General features: G+C 43.6%; 1 protein-coding gene across 1 annotated transcript in view; it reads left to right on the forward strand.

The window, feature by feature from the left end:
* Nucleotides 1-3,206: 3,206 nt before the first annotated feature.
* The window catches only part of LOC311313307 (obg-like ATPase 1), a gene marked incomplete at both ends in the record, with an annotated part of 36,501 nt that continues 12,196 nt past the window's right edge, over nucleotides 3,207-27,511 (forward strand). Inside the window, 7 exons of the mRNA XM_084443426.1 lie at nucleotides 3,207-3,221; nucleotides 3,328-3,419; nucleotides 4,988-5,131; nucleotides 5,766-5,893; nucleotides 19,034-19,209; nucleotides 22,992-23,072; nucleotides 23,420-23,517. Of these exons, the coding sequence (XP_084299552.1) occupies nucleotides 3,207-3,221; nucleotides 3,328-3,419; nucleotides 4,988-5,131; nucleotides 5,766-5,893; nucleotides 19,034-19,209; nucleotides 22,992-23,072; nucleotides 23,420-23,517 (734 nt within the window). The remainder of the gene's footprint in view (nucleotides 3,222-3,327; nucleotides 3,420-4,987; nucleotides 5,132-5,765; nucleotides 5,894-19,033; nucleotides 19,210-22,991; nucleotides 23,073-23,419; nucleotides 23,518-27,511) is intronic.

Here is a 27,511-nt window from a genome sequence, read left to right on the forward strand (position 1 = left end):
ACGTGTTTCGCTGTCGGCGTTTATGGAAAGTTAAGCAAAAGTTCTCACAAGGCCTCTGACTGGGGTCAGTTCCGATAGGCTGATACATGCTGAATAGCCTACTGAAGAGAAGACAGCGACGAGGTAAGATGGTCTACATCTCGGGCGAATTCGCCTGTTTCATTAGGCTATAAGCTTTATGTGCGTTTATAAGTTGACAGTCTAAAGACGTTCTTGTGTGTTTATGACACAGCGCGCGCGCGCGCGTGTGTGTGTGTGGATGAGAGCGGGCGCGGGCGTGCGTGAGCTCGTCCTCGTGCGCACACACGCGCCTGTCTGTTGATGGTGGGTATGATAGGTTGATTAAAAAGTGTCAATTAGCCTAATCAGTATTTGATGCGTCTTCAATGAATACAACTTTTCCTTGAGTTAAAAACATCACTGGAGGCGATCAACATCCAATGTTAAACAAATATAAACACATGGTATGTTTACGTTTTTTACTTGAGATAGGCCTATGGTTTGAGCGCTGGATTTATTTCATAAATTGCCCTACACATTTCAGGCTAGACGACTCATTTGTATTGGACATATATTTAGACAGATTTTCAAACTTTCCTCCAAATGGTTCTTGTTCAGCATACATTTAAAAAAAAATCACAATCAAATATGCCAAGGTGCTCTACAGCTTGTTAAAACATTTAGGGGTAATGACGTGGTTTAACAATGGGCTGCTTTGGTGTGAATCATCATCCGCTAAAAGTTAAAGCAATTTTCCAGAGAAATGGGGGCTCAGAGAAAGCCGTGCATTACAGTATTCAGAACGCCCAAATAATGCTCCATTATGGCGCATGAATGCTGCCAGTCAGTCTAAGCGCAATTTGTTCAAAGGCTGTCGCAGCTTTAAATCCCCACCTTTGGAGAGGTGAATATAAAACAATTTCATCAAATACAAGGAACAGAGCCAAGAAAATTGCTTCATTTTTGCAATCATGACAATTTGAGTGGAGTGCTATTAGCACTATTAAACGTCGATTCTGCATAAACAAATTTGATTGTAAAGCCAGAGAAACAGAGGGAGTGAGTGGCCATTAAGATGTGTTAGACGCAGGCAATTCTCACTAATAAGACATATTTTAAAATGTTATAGGCTACAAAACGATATGTGGCATTTTATTCTGAATGTTCACTGCACTCAGCTTTTAGGCATAAAAGGGAGGATTTCTGTGGTTGGTTCTTTATTAGGCTATGTCTGCCATGATATCTTATTTGCATACACCTAAATAGGCTATATGGAACATTTATTAATGTCTAAGATATCAGCGGTGGAGTTCCCGGACATTTAACATTATTACAGGTAATTCAAATGATTATCAAATCCAATAGTGTATGTTATGTTGCCTGGAGGAAATACGCAGACACATTTAGCAGCTGCAATCTTAAACATGAAAATGATTGTGTAGAATGGCAGGTGTCAGACAGCAGGGTTATGGATGTCCAATAGAGCATCGAGGGTATTTTTAAAGCAGTTTTGCCTGTTTAGTCATTTTAAATAACAAATGTGAATTTTCATACAAATAAAGGGAGCTACATAGTGGCAATGGCAACATCCCTTCTAATCACATCTAACCAATTCATTCAAGTGGGAATTTTGAGTTGAATCTCCAATCCAGGACTCCATCCGCGAGCACTTTTCTGTGGCAATTAGGAGCCTATTACAAGCCATTAGATTGATCAATGTACCTTAAACAATGAGAATGATTTATTTGGTAGAACAAAACGTTCTGCATCTATTGTGGGGAGGCTAAGTGACGGTGCATCAATCAAGGCATTAAACAACAAAAGATAAATGATTAATTCAGACCTATTCATTTAAATTCCTGCTACAAAGGGCCTCTGACTCGGTTCAAATCTAGATTACTAGAGCCTCGTTTTCTGCATGTTAAACGGCGCAGGGAGCGGGATTAGGCCATGCGCCCGGTTGTTGCATGATTTAATTTGTATTGGCCTTGAGGGAAGTTTATTTGTGGGCAATTAACTAATCGGTGTAATCTTATGCTTGGGGATGGGTGAGGTCTACAGACTTACACCTGTTCCCGTCCAAGGCAGGGGAAATAATTCAGGCAAGGCTTATTCGGATTATTTTGATTCCAACAGAGAATTTCCTGAAATCTTAAAAATCAGAATCTAATAAGGGTAAATACTACAAGAAGACGTTTGACTGAAAGAAATTCTTCTTCTTTCTGCACCCAGTTTTCACATTCTATTTCATAACCATGCCCTTTTCATCCGTTTTCATCACCATGGTATCTGCAGACTAACATGTCAGATCATTGATCTGTGATAACAATTGCATATGCAGACATCACATCGACAACTTCCCATTAATTTTGAACATGGATGGGATTTAACGTGTTTCTTGTGCGTACCTGACGTGTGCGTAATCCTTGCCTGATGTTACTGCTACAACTGCACATTTGCATACACATTTTCTTATTATTTTGTTGTCAAGCAAGTCGGTCAATGTTGTTCACCAAAATATTGTATCGTCAGCCTAGGGTACCTATACCAGACTATGCCGTCATCTGGCCCTCGCAGCCGTTCTCCATTGTGCGCGCACGCCCTTGCGCAGATTTATTCGTGTATAGTATTACATTCGCTTGGAGGACAGACAGCCATACAAGTACTCTGCGACAAGTATACACAGCTACTTGTAGTGATTTAGCCCATCTTGATAAGAGATGCAGCTGCCAGTTTAGGAATTCTCAATGCAAAGTAATCCTCATGCAAAGCACTGTCAATTTGGTGAGAGGCCTGTCATAAATAAACAAATGATATGAGGAATTACCACTGACTCAACATAGGCTTGTGCCATCATTTATACAGTATACTGTATGTAGTACTCAAACACCTGCTTAACACTGTGTCTGAGTCAGCTTGCAAGTACAGTAATATTATTAACAAACATTCACTAAATATAGAAACGTGGGTCAGAACGCAGGCCACCAGTGTCATGTTTCATTCCTAGCAGATGCATGCCCTATTTTGAGAGAGGAGTGTTAGCCAGTGTGAATCTAGTCCACTGACTGGACGCACATGAGGAGTGAACTAGCCTGCCCTTGCATTCTTACTTTTAGAGTCCAGCCCTTACTTTTCCTGCAATACTATGTTTTTACACAGGGAGTTCTGAGCAGTTTTCATAGGCCGCGCAAACCCAAGAGCAAGAAATGGCTCCCAAGAAGGTGTGTCCTGTGTAGACTACTGCGATGTGACCAGAGATGGTTGTGTAGATGACGTAATGACCGGAGCTCATACTCACTGAATACATTATCACATTGTCTTTATCAGGGAAAGGAAGGCGATGGACAACAGCCACCACCGCTGATTGGACGGTTTGGGACCTCACTGAAAATAGGAATCGTTGGTCTGCCCAATGTAGGGTATGTTGTACTTTTTAAAAATTTCAACTAGACTGGAATTTCTTTTTCTAACATGACGAGATGTGCTTAATCATGCGTTAATCACATCCCATGAAATTATTATGCATTAGTGTATATCCATCAATCCATGCTGATAATAACACGCTTTCTATTTTCTTAACTGACCCAAGTATGGCTAGGAAAGGGATTAAAGAATGCTTTTTGCATAAACTAAACATACATGAGCTACATTCATGTTAGCTGTGAGATAACCTAAGATTCACCAGCAGTTCAGCAATATCTAGAAATGTGGATTTCACACCTCCACTGTCTCCTCTTACTGTACAAGAACTCACTACACGTGACCACAGAGTGTGGAGTGTGCATGTCATTAGATCTACGCTGGAATTGAAAGCTCACAAACCCTGTGTCAGTATCACAAACTAAAGCTGGATGAATAATCAGCCACAGATGTTGTGTTTGACTGATGAGGGGATAGTGGAAGATCCTAGCCTCGTGAGACCATAGAGAAACTGAAAGTGAACTCACAAGATCAGCATGGTCGCACGAGGCTAGGGAGATTCTACCCAGGAGGACACACACAACAACAGATTCCTGGGGTAAAGTCTCCAAAGCCTTCGCCTTCCCACTACGCTGCATGGGTCTTTACTGTCATTTCCATTGTGTGGGGACGGACAACGTGGGCCTGGTGAACTTAGACAGCCCCATTGGAGATAATCACTCCTGCATAAAATGGCAACTCTGTCTAAGGATTCAGCATGGCCACCTGCCCTTGGCCGGGGCTGCTGTTAACCCAGCCTTGTGAGGGGAGCAGCACTCATAACAACACACTCTTCAATGGGATGATGATGAATACAAAGGTAGAGAGATAGAATCTTTACGTATCTTTTTGTCTAATACTGGCTTTTTTGAGAAAACAGATGAAATGATTCCTTCATCTGTATGCCACTCCTCAATGTGGCAACTCAGGGATGAGTTAAAGAATACGTACAAAAGGCAGTGAAAATCAAACGCAGGTGAATTATTTCCAAGATTGACCAGGAAAAATCCCTGAAATAGACAGTTGTAGCAATCCTGCTTTGTGTAACCCAGCAGTCTTTAGGCAGTCCTGCTGGTCTTTGAGTCCAAAACCTACCAACCATTTCACGTCCTAGTAGTTAACTGCCATGCCATTATTACAGTCACATTCATTCATCAGGACAACCTGGAGGACCCTTCAGGTGCTTGTGCCCTGAAAAAGAAATCTCCCTGTGAGCACAACATGGGGCTACATTTGGCAGATCCTGTTCAACCACTCAGATCTGTCTGAAATGTCATTTCTCCCTGGATTCCAAGTGCACTTGATTCATTATGGTTCATTATATTCATTATTGTATGACCTTGTAATTTGACTTTGGCCAGTTTTGGTCAGATTTGAAATATCACATATTCTGTATATTACACTGACCTTTCTGCCTGTCTAGCAGGCTTCTCCGGGGTCTCTGAATAAACCAACATCGTGCCCTCCAGCTACTAGGATCCAGCAGCCGTTTCTGGGATGTATTGACCTCTGCTGTTTTTATTTCCAGGAAGTCAACCTTTTTCAACGTGCTGACAAAGAGTCAAGCTGCAGCTGAAAATTTCCCCTTCTGCACCATTGACCCAAATGAAAGCAGAGTGCCCATTCCCGATGAACGCTATGATTTCCTCTGCCAATTCCACAAGCCCGTCAGGTACGGGCTCTCACCGTTCTGGTATTATTCACATTCAGACATGTTCTCACTGGATATGTAGGTGATGTACTATAGCACGTGCACACTATAGGATCTTGAACAGATACAGTAGTGTTGCTGACATGAAGATGTCCGTCGTTTACACTACTATGTATGATGTTGCTCTTTCAGTTTAAGTGATATCATTTAACTGTCAATCCTTGGTGGATAATATATCTTTATAAAAGAGGGCAGAAGAGTGTATTTTGGTTGCACTCAGGCTTAGGGTGAGATGGTGATAAATCACTTGAATGAGCCAGTATCTGAATGACAGAGCTGTTGCAATAGCAAAGTATTCAGCTCTGAACATGTGTGTATGTGAAGTAGTCTGAAGTGTGAGTCATAATGAGTCTTCACTGACTTTTCCATGAGCAAACGCACCAGACAAAACTTGAGTCATCATCACAGCATCTGTCTCCTTTGGTTTGGTGATCTTAACAAAGCCAAGACAGACATTATGTACGTAGCATTCATCTTCTGGGCCGCGTATGATGAAATAAAATGTTGCCTTCTGCTTGTTGGCAACAGTATGCAGTATGTGGACATTATCTGACTGGAAGCGCTTCCTTTGTCTTCCTAACTTGGTGTTGTGCAGCAAAGTGCCGGCGTTCCTGAATGTGGTGGACATCGCCGGCCTGGTGAAAGGGGCGCACGCTGGACAAGGCCTGGGCAACGCCTTCCTGTCCCACATCAGTGCCTGTGACGGCATATTTCATATGACACGTGAGTGAACACAGTTGACAGTTAGGCCCATAGCATCTGCTGTTGGGAGCATTAATGTACAGTATCACCCTGTAAACAAGTTATTCATTTGTACATCCAAAATCCATATATCCCAGCCCTTAGTGTAAAGTTAGTAAGTGTTATCTTGTTGAAAACATGTTCCTGAGTTAGACCTTAGCTTAGGCTTTTTACTGATGCCTTTGGTTTGGTGCTGTTCCAAGACTAACAGAACCACCAGGAATGGTGAAGCCAGACCAAACCTCACATTCCTGCTGGGAATCTCTCTGAATTGAAATCTCACCAGTGGGGACTGAGAAGGGCTTGTGTCTGGCTTGGTACACTGCACACAAGTGGTAGCACATTCTGAGGTTGGGAAATAGAGCTAGACTCTGAGGGATGTCTTCAGCAGCTTCCTGTAACCACACATTTGGGTAATGTGATCCTAAAACGCCAGTGTTGATTAAGGTTGCTGAAAACAAAGGTAAGTGCTGCATACTGTACATGTCTCTTTTTGTGCAATGATATGTGTAGGGCATTTTACCTGAAATTTGTATATTTTTTCTGAAGTGAATGCATGGCAAATTTACAATAGAATAGATCTCTTGTTTATTATCAAATAAGTGTAAACCAATAGCTCAAATTAAACTCTTATTCCGTAGGCTGGTACATCTGTTTGATATATACATGTTTTAGAACCGATACTAACACTATACTGTATTGTTGCCCTGGGTTTGTCTCACAGACAATCTTCTTGTTCTCTATAAATGCACAGATGTGAGTGGCCCAGCAAAATAGCCCCCACAAAATACTTTTCACTTGTCTCACTATGGCAGGCTTGAAATTACTTGTAGTTCTCTCTCCGCCTCAAGTTCTTTTGTGCCTCTGACATTGTCTTTGTCTTACACAATTAAAGTGTTACACGCTAGAATAATTTAAATTGCTGCTACTAAAATGGAGACAGAGGCTCTTTTTTAGAAATAGCTGAATTTGTTTACTGATTGTATGCGGCTATTGACTTTCCCATTATGTGAAAAGAGCTCTGATTAGTGAGTCAGTTGTGGCAGGCAAAAAAGGGTCAAATGGACAGGGTTACAATACAGGCCATTTTCCTATATTGTTCCCAAGTCCTCTTGGCTAGGGATTACTCTCCGACGTTATAGGGATTACTCTCCGACGTTATAAGTGTGTAATTTCTGTTCCGCTGCCATTTTCCAATAGTCAACAGACTGCTGTTAGTAGACTGCTGGTAACAGACAGCAGGTGACAGACCACATCTGGTAACAGACTGCTGGTTACAGACTGCATCTGGTGACAGAATGCTGGTGACAGACTGCATCTGCTAACAGACTTCTGGTGACAGACTTCCTCTGGTAACAGACTGCATCTGGTAACAGACCTCTGGTGACAGACTGCATCTGGTAACAGACCTCTGGTGACAGACTGCATCTGGTAACAGACCTCTGGTGACAGACTGCATCTGGCAACAGACTGCTGGTAACAGACTGCTAGTAACAGACTGCTGGTAACAGACTGCATCTGGTAACAGACTGCATCTGGTGGAGTCTTGGCTTTGATGAATGCAAAGCATCTCAGATCTACATCCTGTGGGTTGATTGGTGCACTGTCACAGCCTTATAAGAGATATCAAACACTAGTGCATTTTTCAGATACAACTCATTTTCTGTTTTGATTAAGACATCTTAGGTCTTAATTAATGTGTTAATGGTTTAATTCTCTGTAGAAACACTGAAACAGGGATATAGAGGCCACTATCCCACAATTGAAGCACCTAACGCCAGGGGTTTTCATGGATCAACTACATCTTATGTGTTCTTCGCTCTTCGACTCAGTAAGACCACAACTAAAACCATGTCTTCTGTTTCTGCCTGCAGAAAGCAGGCTTCATGTGTCTGATAGAGGACATACCGTATGATGGGAAGCTCTTACTGAGTACTACTATCTGTTTTGACATACATTGTTTTCCTCTGGGGAACTCCTTGAAGAATAAGTGGTATTTTCCACAAGTTAACCATTAAACATTGCTGGTTTTGTTTTGTAATTATATAAATGTTTTATCCGGTGTCAGGCTGAACAGCCTACAGTATCCCAGCAACTTCTTTTATATTGCTTGATTATACGGTTGGGATGAAGAGACTTTTTCTTGTCTAGAATGGTATGTTTGTGTCTGAAAATTAGAAACAGGTTTTCTGAAAACAAGATGGCAAAAGGATGCTGTAAGGCAGAGATCTGTGTTGTTTTGTGGCGGGCTTGTTAGTGTGTGCGCCTGTACCAAACTAGATGACCTGATTGTGATGAAATGAAGTGAGGAAAACATTTGAAATACAGTATGTGAGTCCAGCCAGACAGCTGAAACCTGAAGCTTTGCTTCTGTTCCCATTTGAGAGTTGATGTTAGACTAGTTAATGTTCGGCTAGTCGATGTTAGACTACTTGACATTAGGCTAGTTGATGTTAGGCTAGTTGGCATTAGGCTAGTTGATGTAAAGTTAGTTGACGTTAGGCTAGTTGATGTTAGGCTAGTTGATGTTAGGGTAGTTAATGTTAGGCTAGTTGACTTAAGACTAGTTGATGTTAGGCTAGTTGACGTTAGCCTAGTTAATGTTAGGCCAGTTGACGTTAGGCTAGTTGACGTTAGGCTAGGTGATGTTAGGCTAGCTGACGTTAGGCTAGTTGATGTTAGGCTAGTTGATGTTAGGTTTCAGTAACAAATGCTCGTCAGGAGCGGTTGCTCTTGTCGTTTTTTACCTCCACCCCAGCAACAGTGCAGGGGGAGAGGTAATGTTTTCGGTGGTGTGCGTTTATTGGTTGATTGGTTTATGGATTTATTTATTTATGTTGTTGTTGTTTTTTAGCAGAATTACGGTAAAACGAGGGGTGTAGCATGGCCAACTTAGAACCCATTACATTTTGGAGTGGATCTCAATCACAGGGTGGATCCACAAGCTGCCCAAACACACCCATTCACCACCATTTATTTCTTCTGGACTTACTCAGTAGCGAAAAATTCCCCCCATTAATTGTCAACGAGGGGAATTGAAATGGCCATATCTCGACCAAAGAGACACAGGGTTTGGACTTGCATAAAGCTCTCAGCCTAACAAATGCAGCAATACCAAACATGTCCTGCTTGCACGCACACAGAGCCACGAAATGCATTCATCAGGTTTGCTCTCCATGCACCATTTCTAGTTACCACTTGTTTTCTGCAACACTGTTGATGAGGGTCAAGGATAATACCTGCCCTATGGATTCAAGCTGCTACAGGCACACAGATGGACTCAACTGCTCTCTTTGATAGATATATTGATATTCCAGAATATTTGGGGTTTTCTTATTGGTCGTTCTGATCTGAACAGTGCAGCCTCGGTCTGCTCAGCTGTGGCCTTATTGAAGCCAGGCAGTGGCCAAACAGAATGTTCTGCCTGTCGTTGGAACTTTGAAGTCAGTAGGACCTATAGTGCGTTGCTCAACTCTCCCAGCAGTGTGCGTGTTATGAATATTTCTCAACCCCTAATGGCTATGAAAAGCCTGTGTAAACAGTGGATTTGCTTTCAACAAAACTTTCCAAAAACTATTAAGGGGCATTAAGGCATCCTGAAAGCTGATTCTGTTGAATGCCTGGTGTTCCTAGATCTCATACGGGAATGGTTTGCAGGGTAAGTGTTCCCAGTGCCTCTGCAGTGTGTTGAACCACTGCTGGATGCTCTCTGCCTGAGACAAGACACCAACATGTTGCAGTTCACCGACTCTACTGTGTTCTCTGCCAGCCCTCCTGGCCTCCCTTGGCCCTACTCCGTCCTGCCCCCCCCCCCCCCCCCCCCAGCCCTACTCCCTCCTGGTGGATTTCCAGCAATTAGACATATTGATGCTCCCTAACAGCCCCCCGTCAAACCAGTGTCTGAACTCCTCTGTATTGTATGAAGGCCAGGGCCCAATCTGACAACGTGGTTGCAGGGCTCTCTCATCTCTGTGAGACAGTCAGTTTGAGGGACTATGGTATAACAGATTCATCCATTAAGGAGGATGCGTTCTTTTTCTTGGCTCACATGGACTTTGACACTAAAGCCTTGTACATCTGCATACTGCTGCACTACGCAACATTCCAAATAAACGTTGCATGTATTGAACCTTTACATTTCTGTCAGATGTTAGCAATGAGTGTTAGGAATGATGTACAGTACAGTAGTAGTAGACTTGCGTGTATTTGTGGATGCCCCTCTGAGTGTAAAGCAGGCTGGTGTCAGGATAATAATATGGTCCAGTGGTAGACCAGCACAGTGTCTCCAGTGCTGAGACTGGATGGCACCATAATGTCTGTTGGTTTTTATAATGTCCCCCTCTACTGAATGTAGCCTACCCCCGTGTCTACCAGTCTACAGTGTGTGTTTGGTTCATTGTGTTGAGAACATCACTGTCCGGCAAGTGATCTTTCAGCAGCCTGACGAGCAGCGGTTCTGCATGGTTTCTCTGATAAGCAGTCACAGAATTGTTGTCATTTCCCACCCTGCAGAAATTGAGGTACATGCACTATTTTAAGATGGGATAACATACAGTATGTGTCAATCTTTAATCTTAGTACGGCAACAGATATAAACTTTGACTGCCAACATGAATTCACATACTGGCTAGGTTTATGACTGAAACAACATCTTTGATATGGCACCATCATCTAACATAATGGAACAAGTATGAACACACTCTGACCTCTGGTGAAAAGAAATGACAATGAAATGAGATTGACCTTATACCTGTCTCCCAGAATTCCACTGATATCAAATTATAACAATCTTTCCAGAATCGCATTTAATCATGGGGAAAACTAAATTATTGGGTCAGTTACTTCCTGTTTATGTAAGAGCACATGATTTCCATTAGAAATTCAGCCAGCGTGTTTTGTGAGTGTGCTGCTGCATTTCTATCATCTGGAGTTTTAAACAGAGAGGTTATTTCCTTCAGACACGGAGCAAATCCACAACATGTTTCCCTCTCTCCGCTGGTGGAGACCAGAAAGCTCTCTTTGTGTGTGTTTGTGAGTTGTGTTGAGGTACTGTCACAGCGTTTAAATGAGCATTTTGATTCAGGCAGAAAGAAGAGTTTTTGTCAGCCTCCACTCATGATGGGTGATTAGAGTAAAACGTCTACCCATCTTGACTGGAGATCACCGCAGCTCCAGATAACATGCTTGGTGATTGAAGGTCGAAATATTTTGAATTCTAATGGAGCGGCTGGGATGAATTGCCTGAAATAGACTGTAGAATCTTTCTGCTTCCTCCTCCTACCCCCCCTTCCTGTCTGCTGTGAAAAGAGCTGTTGGGGATGGCCAGGCCCGATGATCATAGAATTATTGGATGGTGATTCTAAACCCCTCAAAGAGGAGTTGCTATGGAGATCTCGTTCCAAACTGTGAAATGATTCACCTTTGAAAGGCTGGAGGGTCTGAAAGCTGAACACATCATTGTTCAGGTGGCGGTTGGTTAGGAAATTGCTGGTGCCTGTGCAATCAGCAGCGCTATGGTAGTTAAGGATCTAAGAAGGTTTGTTCTCTGAATGATACGGGACAACAGCGATGTGCGTATGATGGCTCCTTTCAATCAAGGCACTCTCAGACTCACTGGCTTGAAAAAAAAATTACAGAGGGGAACTTAAATGAAAAAGGAATGAAAACCATTATTGACCATCACAGTTAATGAAAACTAGAGCCTCCCCAGTACATCCATTCTTCAACTGCATAAATATCAAACTAGCCTGAAAGGTCTCCGTTGGACGTTCACTCTTTAGTTTGTCACCCATTTTCAGAGATGACAAAATGTTGCTGAAAGACACACATTTGATAGTTGGTTCCTCCTCATTCTGGTTTTGGAGCGCTGCAATTTCTAGTAGATTACACTGGGATGACAGCCACCATGGTGAGGTACTGATATTCATAACACAGAGCACTGTCATTTCTCTATAATGTATTTTGAAATAGGGGATCATGTAGAAAACATGAGTGTGCCAGAACAGTACAAACCCACAATTTCTGATGTTATCAAGCTGCTTTTCAGGTGCAGATCTAGTTTATGTCTTGGCAATATGCAGCCAATTGAACAGACTAAAACCCCACTTGTGGTCGGTCGGTTGCACAGAAAGTCTACAAATCATATGCTTGTATTTTAAGATGAACATAAAAAAATATATTTCTAGAATAAACATAAATAATCTTGTCTTCATAGCCAGTGTTTTGATGTTGGGGAGACAGCCATAATGTGCTTTTCCTGACAGACTCATAAAGTAGTTTTTACTGCTTTGAATGCCAGGAGAATTGCGGTACCGAGTTTGCATAGAACATTTTAAAAGCGGGGCCAGGAATGCGAGCGCCTCAGATGTGCTCTTAGATCCATCCTCTCTAGCATGTGAAAACATGCACAGGAAGTTAGCAGCCAGTGAATACTGTAATTTGACTGAATTATGTTGACCACGTATCCTCCCAGGTAGGAGCACGAGAGCAGAGCAGAGTGATCAGTATTGATCTGGACGTGCATCTGCTCAAGATTCCTTTTTTTGTCACATAATATACGGTGTACAGTCTCAGTGAAATGTTGATGCCGACTCCAAGATTTTGCTCAATACAGATAAACTCCAATACTTAATTTACTGATAACAAATTTACAAGTTACAAATTTACAAATGACACAATAAGTACCATTTCTAGTACAGAAATGGTTCTTATGGTACAGCGGTAAGGTAGGATAGGTACCGCTGTGGATGGATTATGTACATGCTATATATGGAAATGAATGAATAAATAAATAAATAAATAAATAAATAACCTGGGGGGAGGGGTTGTACTGTACTTGGTTGGTACATGATAGTGGTTCTATACATTATATAGAGTCATTCAGGAGCCGGATGGCTTGTGGAAAGAAGCTCTTTCTGAGTCTCTCTGTGGTCACTGTGTGTGTGAGGTATCTCTTCCCTGACCGTAGCAGAGAGCTGTTGTCTGGGGGGCTGGAGACCCTCAGGAGCCTGTTGGCCTTGGTCTTGCATCTTCTGGTTTAGATGTCCTCGGTGGCTGGTTCTCTCCGGTTCTCTCTGGTTATCTCGGTGCTGAGGCAGGGCTTGGCCTGGTCAGTGGTCAGTGTTGAGGCAGGGCTTGGCCTGGACGCTGGTCTGGATCTGTACAGCCACTCTGCCTCTTGAAGTTAAAGCCCTTTGTTCACGAAAGGTCTCCTCAAAACATACAGTATTTGAAATGATGTAGTAAAATGTACGACATAGACTTGACTTCCAAAACCAGGCTCTTCCCTTCTTCTTTTTTTATAGTCTTGCTTGTGGCTTTGTGTGGCACCGCTGTTTCATAACGGCTGTGTTCTCTGAGGTCTCCTCATCCGCTCGTTTAACGACTAATTGTGGAGATTTCCCTGCTCAGTTTTTTCTTGTCTTTTTCTCCTGAAGCTTAGATTGCCTCCCAGCTCAAAAGCCTGAATGGGGCTGGTGTGATGTAAATGTGATTGTGAAATTAGGCGAAATTAATTAAAGCAAATTACTTTGGAATGTAGTGTACTGTATAGCGGTCAGCTGAGGCAGAGGGGTATAGATCAGCGATGAGATACTCCTACCAGACACCAGCAGGAGGGCATGTCTGATGTTGACACCAAGGAACCCTTCCTAAGGGCTTATAAAGAGTAAGGGTTTATAACTAGTCCATAGACTGCTATATATTATAAATATGTTCTTTCCCCCTTCTTTTACATCATATGTTTTGAATAGTTTCCACTGAAGGTTTATTCTGTATTAAAACCCTTTGTCAGTATGTATATACTGCTCACAGGTTATTTACATCGCATTATTTTCACTCAAGTTCACAGAGGAACAGCTCACACAATAGCAAATTTTCATTCCAATCAGTGCAGAACTCCAAGCTGGTAAATTGGAGCAGCAAAACAATAATTCCACTGATTAGTCCCTTTCTGTTTACCCTGTGAGTACTTCTGGAAGAGGGGAATCAAAACAGCCTGATTAGGCAAAGAGTAATTGGATAAGTTCATTTCCCATGAGGACTACGTACATGATGACAGCTTGTACCTACGTGTCGAGCCTCTGTTGACTTGTGTGTAATAGGCCACCAGTGGAAAGTTTGCTATCTTGTTGATCTGTCATCTTGTTGTTGATCTTATTATGCTATCATTGCCCCATGTGACTGGTGATGTAAGCGTGATACTTTATCCATGTATTGTTTCTTGAGTCAACCGTTTTTTTAACTCCACATATTATGCTAACTCATACTACCTCATGAACTGAACTAACATGCTCTTTGAAGGACAAACCTTTTTTGTCTTGCTTTTGCTTTGACAATAGAAAATATAATTGTCTTCCAATGGTGCTGGTAATGGGCATCATGAAATCCTCCTACCAACCAGACATTATCCAGCATATAAAAAATAATGGATGCAGTATTGCTCAGGACCCAAGGACATGCATGTGTCGCATGAAGCTGAGAACATTTATGTTTTGGCTAATTTTAACCTAATTCCTTTCTGGAGCTCTGTCAGTTCGTTCACAATGCGCTGCTCCGGCAGACATAACCAATGCACCCAAGTCAAGCCAGCCAACCAGATTTAAGTAGGCAGCACGTAGCTCGGGAAGGTAGAGCGGCCAGTTGGGGATCAGAAGGTCCCCGGTTCGATCCCGGCAGTGTGCCGAAGTGTCCTTGAGCAAGACACTGAACCCCAAATCGCTCGTCTGCGGCACAGTGGCAGACAGACAGAAGCACGGCTCATTGCTACTGTCTGCTCCCGGCTGCTCTTGGGGGAAGGACGAAGGGATGAACATTTCATCGGCTTCTGCATGTGTGTGTGTTCAGTATTGCCCATTGCACGCATGTGTTGGAGTGTAAAGTCATATGACAAATAAAGCCTTCTTCTTCTTCATCCAATAGAAATACTGCTCTGAATAGAACCCGACACTTTATGAGATTGTTACAAACGGTGCTTTTGTGGTTCCGGTGCGTGTTTCCCTGTATGTAGGCTACGTCATGCATATGGAATGGAATGGAATGACAATAAAGTAGCGAACGGTCACGCGCAGTATCGGTTCTCCAGCTGATACATGCAGACACACAGACAGCAGACTGTATAGGCGCTTTCCCACCAGAAAGTCCCCTGTACTTTTCCTCCTGGGGGAAAATCCCCTAGATATCTTTATTCCCTAGAACATGTAGATGCCGTTCAGACAGTGGGGTAGAAGCTCTCTCCCCCCGTGCGCAGAGGAGACAAGGGACTCGCCAGCTTTATAGCCTGCTTTATCAAGGCAGTTGTGAGGGAGAGAAAATAACTCATTCTTAGATTTTTTTAAAAGATTTTTTTCCAGCAGATGTCTTAGTTACAACAATATTGAACTTGGAAAGCAGTTTCGTACGTGGTGGTTATTCCGTTTTAGAAAATCAATTTTGGAAAATGAACGTGATCACTTTTCTTTTTTTTTTGCGGTATTAAGTCCCCTGTGAACCCGTCCATAGATCCAGGACCTTTTCTGTCAAGATTATTTCAAGCTCATTACTAGAATGGAAGTGGGGACGCAACTATGTCTTGGCATGTGAATTTTGACGGGCACTTTACACTAAGTTCAGGATTACGCAAAGAGTACCAGACTGATTTTCAAAACTCGTTGGAAGCATGGTCCAGCCTTGAACCTGATAAATTTTGCAGTGGATCCAAATCACGGGGCGGGTCCACGAGCCACACAAACACGGTCGGCCATTAACTTCTATTAATTTTTTGGACTGGTTCAGAAGCAAAAAAAATCCCCCAATTCATTATCAGTGGAGGGGAATTGAAGCTGATTGATATCTTGACATGGAAGGTTCACAGAGACAGGGGGTTTGGACTGGCATAAAGCTCCCAACCTAATGAATGCCACAATACCAAACATATCCTGCTCGCACGCGCACGCATAGAGCCACGAAATGTATTCATGAGTGGAGACTTGTGATCTCCGAGCACGATTTCTAGTTCCCACTATTACGATCTTACTTTTCTGACATTGCACTTATTGAATTTTTTTTAATTAAATAACAATTAAATACTGTATAATTTTGTATCTTTCATAGGACAAATTGATGAAAATACATCAGAAGGCACATTCTTCACCCGTGCTGTGCAGCTTGGGCAGCGAAAAATAACATATCTTCTATGCTGTTTATGGCATTGTACATATTTTCACATTTTCAGATCACAAAATAAAGTTTTGCATGTTGAGAAATGACGATGGTTTTGTGTCCTGTTTTCAATTTTATTTTGGGCTTGTTTTTGAAGCAACACTGCTAAAAGTCAGAACCATGAAGTAGCCTACTTAACTGTGACCAACCTGTGCTGAACCACATCATATCACCAAACAATTAATGTAGAAAAATAAACAGGATCATGGGGAAGACATAGAAAAGGCCAGGAGAAGATAGATAAATAGCTAGCTACGTCGTGTTTTTATTTGAGGTGTGAAACAGGATTTGGAGAGACACCGTAGATGATTGGGTAACCGACCGCTATTCCGAAGGTCCGCTATTCCGAAGATTGATTTCCTAGCTCCTCTCCCATAGCCATCAAAGAGCATTTGTGCGAGCAGGAACTAATTTATATATTATTATTAAAGTATAGGCCCTATGTGCTTAGAATTGATGGTAAAGTGCACATAGAATAGCCTACAGAAACGAAATATTGTAGCCTAATTGGCTAAGTTCAGTCCAAAGATTCACAACAAGACTGCTTGCAGTAGGCAATAATAATTCTAACCCTATTCTATTCTATTCTATTCTCACTTATTGCATGTCGTTATGCGCGTCATGCTTTTCCTTATAATGTTTACAATGCGCTCCTAGACGGGGAAGAACCTCAGGGCGGCCGAACCACAACGAGATGCACATGAAAACCCGCTGGACACACAACGAAGATTTATTTTTTATTTTAATTAAAGCAACAACTCAATAATCAAAAGCCGTAGTAGAACCTTCGGAATAAAGACATTTCGGAATAACGACATGTAGCCCCATGACTGATAGCCAGTGATAGAACCAGATAGCTAGCATGCTAGCTTGCTAACCTGCTACTAGCTACTGTAGCAAGGCACTACAGGTAGTTAGACATAAGTTCATGTGCTGGCAGATGGCCAGCTAGGCCTCCCTTCTCGAGGCTCCTTGGTGATGCTCATAGTGAGCCATTAGCGATCACATTTATTTGCATATGAAACATATCTGCCAACAGGACCACACAGCTGGCAGAAATAACATACGTGAGAGTTATATCAGCAGCTTGCCACACTGGGTGGGAGTCACATTAATGTTATCATTTAGCTAGCCAGCTAACGTTAACAAACCTAGGCTAGCATGTTATCATACTATAATGGAAGGAATCAATGTATGTCTGTATTTCGATTTTCTTGGCACTGTATGAAGTTGAAATCCAGCAGGTGTATTGTTCCAGACCCAAGGAAGCGCAGTGTCAAGTGTGAAGTTGTTGAAACGGGCACTGTACTAGTACCGATCAACTCCAAGTGATATTATTGCTCAATCTGTTAAGAAATCAGGGAGAGGATATAGTCACTGAGTTGTCCTATATTAGTAAATCACTCAACAGCCATGAGTTATCAATATTTTCTAAATGAATCATTGTTCAAACTTGTTAGGAGGTTTGACAGCCATGATAAATAGCACGGATCGGTCGAATGACGTCATTTTCTCACAGGGCCTCAACTGTCAACACCGGTCTCCATGGAGGTGTCAACACTCAGACCAGGACTGCTGCTACCTGCCGCCATTAAGTAACCCTGACACGCAGATGCCGAGCATAGCATCCAACATCTATCAACGCTGCCATTCTTAACACCCAAATGTCATTGGCCTGACATACCTTGGTGGATGAGATGGCAACCTCGTTGTGTCTATGATGTCAGTGTTACATTAATTATTTTAATATTTTTCCAAAACATCCTATAGATTGGCAGCCATACGATGTGAATAATATTCCTTATGTAAAACTTATAAAAGGAGATTAATGGTGTCTGAAAAAACGCCGACAACAGTAGGTAAAAAGCAGGCCTACGTTTTCCAACATAGGCCAATGTACCAGCTCAAAGAGACTCAGTGCTCAAATGAATCTTAGCTGTCATTAGGCTCAACTATAGTGATGATCACTGTCTTGGCATTCTGCAGGAGAGCAGACTGCTGCTGCTACGACCATCAGTGGTGATAAATCGTGTCAATCCCATGTGACAGATGCCGTAACCCCCCCCCCAACCCCCTCCCTGATGCCCCCGCAGCCAGAACCCAGGGCCCCACAGGGGAAGCAGTAAGCTAAGGGCTTCCAGCTAAACACCATGGTTTAGTGCCTCATTATCTAATCATCAGCCAGGACCACGGCAGCTACAGTACAGTAACGCCCTGTGATTTTTAATGTGCTGTATCATTATAGAAGTGTAAGTTATGAATACATTTGTATTGCCTTATTTTAATATAAATGTGCAGTGAATTTGTTTCATTTTAAGACACTACTGCACAGCTTATATATTTACAGTCTGGCACTGGGACATATAAAGTTGTTTTGTTCTCCTGAACGCAAAATATAAATATGCCTTGGCTATACTCGCATATTGTTGTACTAAAATTGGCTAAGGCTTCAAGTTCTCCATTTTAGGAAGTGCATGGCCACAATGGTTTGAGGAATTTATTATGACAGTGCAAGTTGACAATTGATTGGCCTTATGATACGTATGCTTGAGTAATGGGTATAATAGCCATATGTAATCTGTTGCAGATGGTATGACTTTCCTTTAACTCCCACTGTGCCTTTTCATGTGGATGCTTTTATTTTTCCAATATTCTCTGTGGAAAGTAATGATTGTTGGCCATCTCAATAATCATAGTTCAACATGTGACTCCAGAAACTGTCAATGCCATTGATTCTGATACTGCTGCAGGTGTGTGTGTGTGTGTGTGTGTGTTTGTGTGTGTGTGTGTGTGTGTGTGTGTCTGTTTGTGTGTGTGTGTGTGTGTGTGTTTCTGTGTGGTTTTCTTCTGAGAATACATATTCCCATACCTGAGGCGATTGTGTGTATGGTGCAGTATAGCGTGTGGTGTGTCTGTATTGTGCAGGTGCTTTTGACGATGACGAGATCATCCATGTGGAGGGCAGCGTGGACCCCGTGAGGGACATGGAGATCATCCACGAGGAGCTGAGGCTGAAGGATGAGGAGATGATCGGACCTATTATTGACAAGCTGGAGAAGATGGCCATTAGGGGGGGCGACAAGAAACTCAAACCTGAATATGTGAGTCAATGTCCCAGCATGCTCTCTTCTTCCCCCTCACAGCATGGCACAAATAATCACCCTCCCACACACCGCCAATAGAAAAAAATATCTATGTTTTGTACCCCCCCACCCCCACTCCCTCTGCCCCATTTTCTCTCTTTTCGGAGATTGAAAGTGATCGAGGGTCAGGGGGTTTCCTGCTGTAGAAATCATTAATAGAGAGTTACTTATTCAGCTGCTAACCCCGGGTCACAGTGCTGGGCTAATGAAAGTGTTTCCATGAGCCTCTTTTCATTTGAAGTAATACTCAAATCACAGCACAGCTCTCCGGCGCGATCTCGCACCCACAGCAGCTCGGGAAATTGGGTGAGGCCATACAATGGGTGACCCACAAGCCCACAGCGAGATATGAATACAGTAAATGTTTGGAATGTGCTTTGACAGAACATCCTTGGGCTGTGTCTCCGGTGAGACACAGCGAGAATATAGATGGTTTAGATGAGAAGAAATCCAGATACCGTATTACTATCAGATCGAGACGCACGCGGATGCAAAACAAACATGGAAACGCTGTTGAGGTGACGAAGCTGTGGGGTGTTCTCCTACTGGGGCTACGTGCGCTCGTCTCTGCCGGGGGTGTGTCCGTGCTGAGGGCCAGGCTGTACAGTAGCAGCAGCGCTGGGCTGACATGCGCTACCGGTGCGCGGGGCAGAGGGAGGCCGACCCCCGATACAGAATGGGCCAGTAAGCGAGGTAATCTGGCCTTTCAGAGGGGCCATTTCAATTGCCCAATTTCAGGCAAACCGGCACACGAAGGCTCTGACCGCTCATTACACTAACGAGAGGGGCCGTTTCACCTGCCGCAGAGGCCCCGGTCCCCGGCCGGTCCCCCTCGGAGAAACCCCCCTCCGCAGCCTCGCTGACGGGCAGCCATTCAGGCCAGGCAGGTGGCCGCTGACGCACATAATTGCTGACAATTTTGGGCAATGAATAAAAATGATCTACATTTCTTGTCAAAGGTTGTGTATGCCTTGCCAAGGGAAATCTATAGAAGGCCCTTTTAGACATGAAAGAATAGTCCCTATCAAAGGCTGTTGCCGAGCTTTAGAGAGAGAGAGGGGGGTGATTTTCTTACAGGCTGAGTTTGGTATCTGACACATACAGCTGAGTTTAATTTTTGGGCAGAAAGAAAGGGCTGTTACCGTGAGGATCCGTCTTCCTTCTGTTGACGTGTCTGTTCAGATATGGGACGTTTCACATCCGACATGATATATTACCTCTCTGTTTAACATTAAAGGAATATTCTGGAATTTTTTAACTAGGGCCTCATTTTCGACTTACCTATGATGTTTTTGACTGATGGGGATAATTTTCAGTTAATTCCATGCTGTAGATAGCTTTGGTTCGTTCCAATTATCACTGGTGGCTAATGCTAGTGCAACACAATGAAGTCACTTTAGCCTGTCCAAAAAACACCCCCAAACACCCAAAGCGCATCCAAAAACAAATTAAATACAAGCAAAGTTTCTTGGGGATTCTTTTGTGTCTATTTACCATCCATTTTGAATTCAAAACTATTGTGTAATCCGTTCTGGTTTAGGGACCTATATTTCTGTTGCTCGTGCTCGCACTTTGTTGACATTGACAAGCACTGGCTCCAGGCTGGCTCTAGACTGATCTAACTGAGTGTTACTCCGCCTGCCGACTCACAGACAGAAATATAAGTTCCACAAACCAGAACGGATTACACGATAGTCTGAATTCAAAACAGATGGTAATTAGACACAAAAGAATCCCTGAGAGACTTCACTTATATTTAATTTGTTTTTGGGTATGCTTTGGGTGTTTGGGGACAGGCTAACGTGACTTCATTGTGTTGCACTAGCATTAGCCACCAGTGGAAATTGGAACGACCCAAAGCTATTTACAGCATGGAATTAACTGAAATTATCTCCATCAGTGAAAAACATCATGGGTAAGTCGAAAATGAGGCCCTAGTTCAAAAATTCCAGAATATCCCTTTAAGAAACGAACAGGCTCACAGTTTTATAGTGCGCTTAGCACTATAAAATAACAAGGTAAATACCATGTACCTATTTAAATGGTAATTGCATCCTGAAATTTAGCACTTACTGAGTAATTAACAAGAACTTGGAATTAAGCACTAATTTCCGTAGTTGCTCCTCATGTTCCCACAGCTCCGCAGACCCTCATCATTCAAAGGAGCCGCTATTTGTTTTGTGACAGATGAAACACTCATCAGATAATTCTGATGCTGATTCGTTCCCAACTGTCTCTAGTGAGACACTGTGTGAGTCGTAGGTTATTTCCCAAGACTCATTCTCTATACATCATTATGCAAAATAAGCTTCTATTGCTTTGCTATACAATGGATGGAATCGGCTGGCTGACTGTGGTCTCATAAATAAACGTGTAACCTGTCATGATAAACATTGTGCTACTCATGGAACCACATTGGGCTGTTCAGACACACATTGTAAGATATATTTGTTTGGATGACTGAAATCTGTTTTCCTAATACGTACATTGACCAAGGACAGTGTTTCATTGCCTTTGTCCACTCAGTACCCCCAAAGTCCCGCTCCTTAACAAACAATAACAAGAGACTGGACCCCCAGCAGAGTCTCCTGGTGGCGGGCATATGTGTTTGACCCCTGTGGGACCCATATGCCTTTTATTAACACCTGCCTGTTAGAGGAGCGCTGAGCGCCGGCCGCAAGCTGATGAGGGAAACCTGGAGCGGGTTGCGCCCGTGTCGCCGGCCGTTTGCTGTTTCCATTTCACAGATGATTAATCTCTCTGTGAAGACGTGGGCCGGCGCGGGCCGAGTGTGCGGCGGCGCTCCTCCTGCGCTCTCCCCCGCTGGCTGCACTCTGGCCGCCTGACTAAAAGGCCTTTAGGATTCCCGGGGAGAGAGATGTGCAGCGAGTGAATGCGGCTGGTGGGGGTCAGCGTGTGGAGCTTTTTCTGCCATTGTGTAATTGAGGCTCTGGCAGGCTCTTTTCCTCTGTTCTTTCAAAGGGGAGTGTGATTGTGAAGTGCTCCGAGGGTTTGGGGAGGGGAGAGGAGGTAGGGGGAGTGTTGTAGGGGGAGTGTTGCAGGGGGTGGGTGGGTGAGGGGGAGTTTTTATATGAAGGGGGAGGTTAAGTTGACAGGAACAAAAAGAATGTGTTCCGCTAATTTCTGTGGGGCCGGATCAACAATAAGAGGCTCAATTTCTTTATTACAATTTTTATAACTGCCACCCTCCCATTTTCCCACCCACTCCTGCTTCCAGATCCTGTCAGAGCTCAGTCCTGCCTCTGGTCCCAGCCCATCATCGCCTCCCTAACCAGCCGGGCAAACAGAGCTGGAGAAGCCTAATATTTCCTCCAGTAGGAACAGCTCTTAATTAGTACCTGACTAGTCCCTATTCACCCTGACTACGTGCTGCAGAGAGACTGAGGAACAGCGAACCATTCTCACATTACAGATCACCTCGCCAGATGCTTGAGTCTTTCTCTCTTCATTTACACTTTTCGCTGGACAGTCCTAATGGAATATCTTTGTTTGTGAAGTGAGACTCATGTAGTCCTGATGTAAATTTGTGAAGGGCTGGGGGGCCTGCTACATGCCAGCTCTGCCGGGCTTCCCCCCTGCTTGAATACGAGCGTGCATTGTTCATTTTGGCATCAGGATGCCATGCGTTTAGGAAATAATTACCCCATACCCTGCTGGGTTTACATGCTTTTTCATCTCCTGTAATGGCTTCTTGTTCATTCTCTTTTAATCCCAAACAGGACGTAATGTGCAAAATCAAGAGCTGGGTACTGGATGAAAAGAAACATGTCCGCTACTATCCCGATTGGAACGACAAGGAGGTAAGGCTTTGATGTTACCCTCAAATTTATTAATGCGATTTATCAGCATAATCTTCTCATCCGGCCTGAAAGTCCGACTGCTGTGTTTGAGCTGAGGGTCTGCTATGCAAATGACAAATTCATGTGTATGCTGTCTTTTGTGGTGGTATTTCTATATTACTTTTTAACAAACTAATGACATCTGCCCGGGCTGATATTGATCTAGAGGCTTTATAGATGCTCCCCACTGAGCCCAGACCAGATCCTGATTTGATTTGGCTTTGCTTTTTTTTCTCTCTGCGTGCTCCTCAAAAGCTTCTTTGGAAAGTTTGGAGCCTCAGTTCTTGCCTTCTCTCTGTCTGTTGCAGATCGAAGTGTTGAACAAATACTTGTTTTTGACATCCAAGCCGATGATCTACCTCATTAACCTCTCTGAGAAGGACTACATACGGAGAAAGAACAGGTGGTGAGTGCTCAGGGAGGAGATGGAGACACTGGAGTCCATCTCACAGAACCACACACACTGCAGGCTCTCTGTAGATGTTTGAGATCAACACAGATCCTCCCCTTTTTACAATGACATTGATTTTCGCCCATTTAATGTGGGCCTCCTACATGTTGACCTCGTATCTCCATCAATATTCATTAATATGTGGTTGACTGTATGCTTTTTATGAAGTACCGGCTCACAGTGTGATAAAACTAAACTAAAACTCTGTATTTTCTATAGAAGGGCCATATCAGTCATTCGCCATATTTAATCAGTTTGTCATATAAATGAGATGTCCCTTTACCTCCGTATTGGCCGTGTCACTTGTTATGACACCGTCTAAAGCTTCCTCATTCTCACAATGCTAATGAGATCATGCAGCGTGTATGCGCGTGTGTGTGTGTTTTTGTGTGTGTTTTTGTGTGCGTGTATGTGTGTGTTTGTGTGTGTATGTATGTGTGTGTATGTATGTATGTATGTGTGTGTGTTTCTATGTGTGTGTGTGCGTGCGTGCGTGCGTGTGTGTATGTATGTGTGTGTTTCTGTGTGTGTGTGTGTGTGTGTGGAGAGGGGTGCGTGCCTGTATGTCCTCATTACCCACGCTGCTCCTCTGACTCCAGCGTCCTGCTGGCCAATAAGATCGTGCGTCTGTGAGCGGACCTGCCTGGGGTGGCGCTAAGCGCTCTCCAACACTCCACACACCCCCCTCCACCCTGCTCCCCTCCACCCGTCCCCAAACTCTGTACTCCATAAAACACTTAACAGCATATGGTTCACATTTTCCATCAAAAATGTCTCATTTCCATATGATATCAAAGGAGGGAAAGGCTTTAAATGACAAAAAATAAACATTCATAGACTCCAAGCCAAAAACTGTAATTAAAGTCACATGGAGAGGCCCAATAAATCATATAGATGGTTCTCTTTAAATATTGTGATGTCTAGAGTTATTCTTCTCAAATGTTTGGTTTTGTCTGAAGAGCTCACTGTTTACAGATGTTGTTTGCTCTCGATTGAGAATATTAATACTGTGTTGGACAGACTTGACTTTACATTCCTACAAATTTCCCATGCATTTCTAGGTGATATGTGAAACATTGTTCCATGCTGCAGCGTTGAATCAGTGATAAGTTATATATTGGGTGGCTGTGGCTCAGGAGGTAGAGCGGGTCGTCCAGTGATCACAGGGTCGACGGTTCGAAGCCCGGCTCCTCCTGTCCACAAGCTGCAGTGTCCTTGTGGCAAGACACTGAACCCCAAATTGCTCCCAATGAGCAGGCTGGCCCCTTGCATGGCCGCTGCTGCCATTGGTGTGTGTGTGAATAGGGGAATGAGAGGCCATTGTAAAGCGCTTTGGATAAAAGCGCTATATAAGTGCAGTCCATTTACAATTTACTATTACAGCTTGTACTCTGCTAGGAAAATTCAGTGGAGGTCAAAATGTGTGTAAATCAGGGATATGTTTGACTAGTCAAGCCCTTCAAGTAATTATTTTTTTCTCATTACAAAGGCCCAGACATGTTCCTCATTGGGTCACATGGGCAGGTAGAACTCTTCAGTCCTGTCCATAAACAACACCCCCACCTGGGCTAGGAAACAGTGTGGTGTGACCAGAGAGCAGTGTGAAGAGACTGATACGGTGAACTGACCACACAGAGCAGAGAGAGAAGTGTGGGGCGTCCATTACATCTTAAAGGGATACCTGTCTTATCTACACTCCTGGCCTAGTGTCAATAACCACTAGCTTTGGATTCTTATCTCACATTTCCAAGTGCTCCGTAGGTGTCTGGTGTCAGACAGTTCTCTGCGGGCTTTTTTTCTCTCTGCCTCACTTGGCAGCGTCGTATTAACAGGAAACTTGTTTACCTATGACTGTTTGTTCCTGACACAAAAGTATGAGTGTTTGTTTGACAGTAGGAGGAGCAACATTGCAAAAGGAACACATCAATCAAATGATTCATGACATCTGGAACATCCGTCATCTGCACGAAGGCTTTTTCTCATGTTACGTGTTTTTTTTTCCACTAGTGTGTAATGCAATAAATCTCGGGAGTGTTTTGGACGGCCAAACAGTAGCGCTCAGGTCTCCTGGGGGCTCGGCGTGGAACAATGCAGACATCAAAGTGTTGATGCTCGACAAGTGATGAGTCACTTCCCTTGTCCGGAGCGGGGCTCACACCTGTATGGAGATGATTACAGGTAAATCTGGCTCTTCCCCTAATCGTACAATAAATGCACCTCTCGGCTCTAATGGCAGCTAGTCTGCAGCGGAGACGCCAGTCTGCCATTTGGCTGACGCTATGTTCTTGTGTTTTTCCCCAGAACAGTTGAGATGATGATATGGTTGAGGACTATTCAAAGCATACAGCAAGACAAATTGCAATCTCAGCTTTTAATGTGAGGAGTAGAAAAAAAAGGTTAGACTGGAGTGTGTGGGCCAGTCGTGTGTGTGTGTGTGCGTGTGTGTGTGTGTGTGTGTGTGTACATAAAGGACACACTGGGAATTTTGCAGGCTTTCACACATATACTGTACAAAATTACAATGTTTTTGACAACACATGTTTATTTTCAGGCACTCTTGTACAATAGGTTGTTGTTACTCATTTAAGTATCTTGTCCAAAATATACCCTCACACACATTATTTGTGAATGGTAAATTATGGGTACGAGAATTCGGCAAGCAAAGAGAAAAGTGATTTGAGTGATAGGTACCTGTACAGTGTTTGTTTCGAAGACCATTCTTGTATCCCATAATACGATTTAGGGTCTCATTCTTATCTGGAGGTACTTAGGTTAAGGAAGAGGGATGATTTGGGAACCACAGTCTTCCTGTTTGGAGTGCAGTGTTGTAACCACTACACACTGAGCTGACCCCATTACAAGCAGAATAAACAGCATTAGCATTGGCCGGCCATCATTAATGGAGGGATCAGAGGATGAGCAGGGCCTCCTTTCATCCCCAGGTTCTCTGCTGGAGACGGAGCATCATTTACCGTGCGAGGGGCGAGCACGTGGCTCTAATCCCGTACAGTACGGTGCGTGTGTACGTGTATGAGAACGTGTACATGTGCATGTTTGAAGTCTGTTTCGGAGGCGACTCCATGCTCATTTGGATCCTGGCGTAATTGCGGTGTGGAGATCAAAGGCACGCTGGCCGAGTGATGTTCCAGAGGAGACTTTACCACACGGCCCCGGTCCCTCCTGCTGTTCCCCCCCCCCCCCTCCAGCCTGCGCTGCCCCCCTGCACATCCCCGCTCGTAAAAAATGATTAAGGCAGCGTTTGTCATGTGTTTATGACTGAGAGGCATTGCGTGATAGGGAATGGCATCTATAAGAGTCTATCAAGAGGCTTTCTCCCCTTCCCCCGGCGTCAGCAGGCCGCCTGGAACACTTTTGACTCCCTGCCGCATAGTTTGTGCGTTAGAGAGGGTCGTTACTCCACAGTCCACACTAGCTGGAGGTTTCAGCCTCACTGCTGTTTGTGTGTTTTCACTTGTCAGGGCAGAAGCTGGTCATTTTAAAAGCCTGTGGGTGCTCTGTTTTTTGGGGGGGAATTATTATTAGGCTTGATGTTATTGAGTGTTTAATTCGGCGTGTTCATGTCAGAAACAAAACCAGTCAGTGTATGTGTTTTATAAAAGCAAAGCTCCGCCTGAGAATGTTCCATCCTGTTTCTCCCGAGAAGATTTTCTTCTCTTTTTGAAAATTGTGTTTTAAAGCAAATTGGAGCCTCTTAAGTAGGTGCGCTGACCTTTAAGAAAGCCGGTAAAGTGTGACCTATCTGTGAGTGTGCCTGCGCCTGGCGAGATCTGTGAGTGAGCGTAGGAACAGCAGGGCAGCAAGTCTGCTCACAGGGGGCTTTTATTAACGCTGTGTGTAGGTGTGTGAGTTGGTCTGTTTTTTGTGTGTGTCTGTCTGTCTGTGTTGGAATGAGTCCACGTTTTTTAATTATCCGTCTGTAAAAGTTCTG

Source organism: Borostomias antarcticus (assembly GCF_949987555.1).
Source record: "Borostomias antarcticus genome assembly, chromosome: 9".
In the NCBI taxonomy this organism is placed as follows: domain Eukaryota; kingdom Metazoa; phylum Chordata; class Actinopteri; order Stomiiformes; family Stomiidae; genus Borostomias; species Borostomias antarcticus.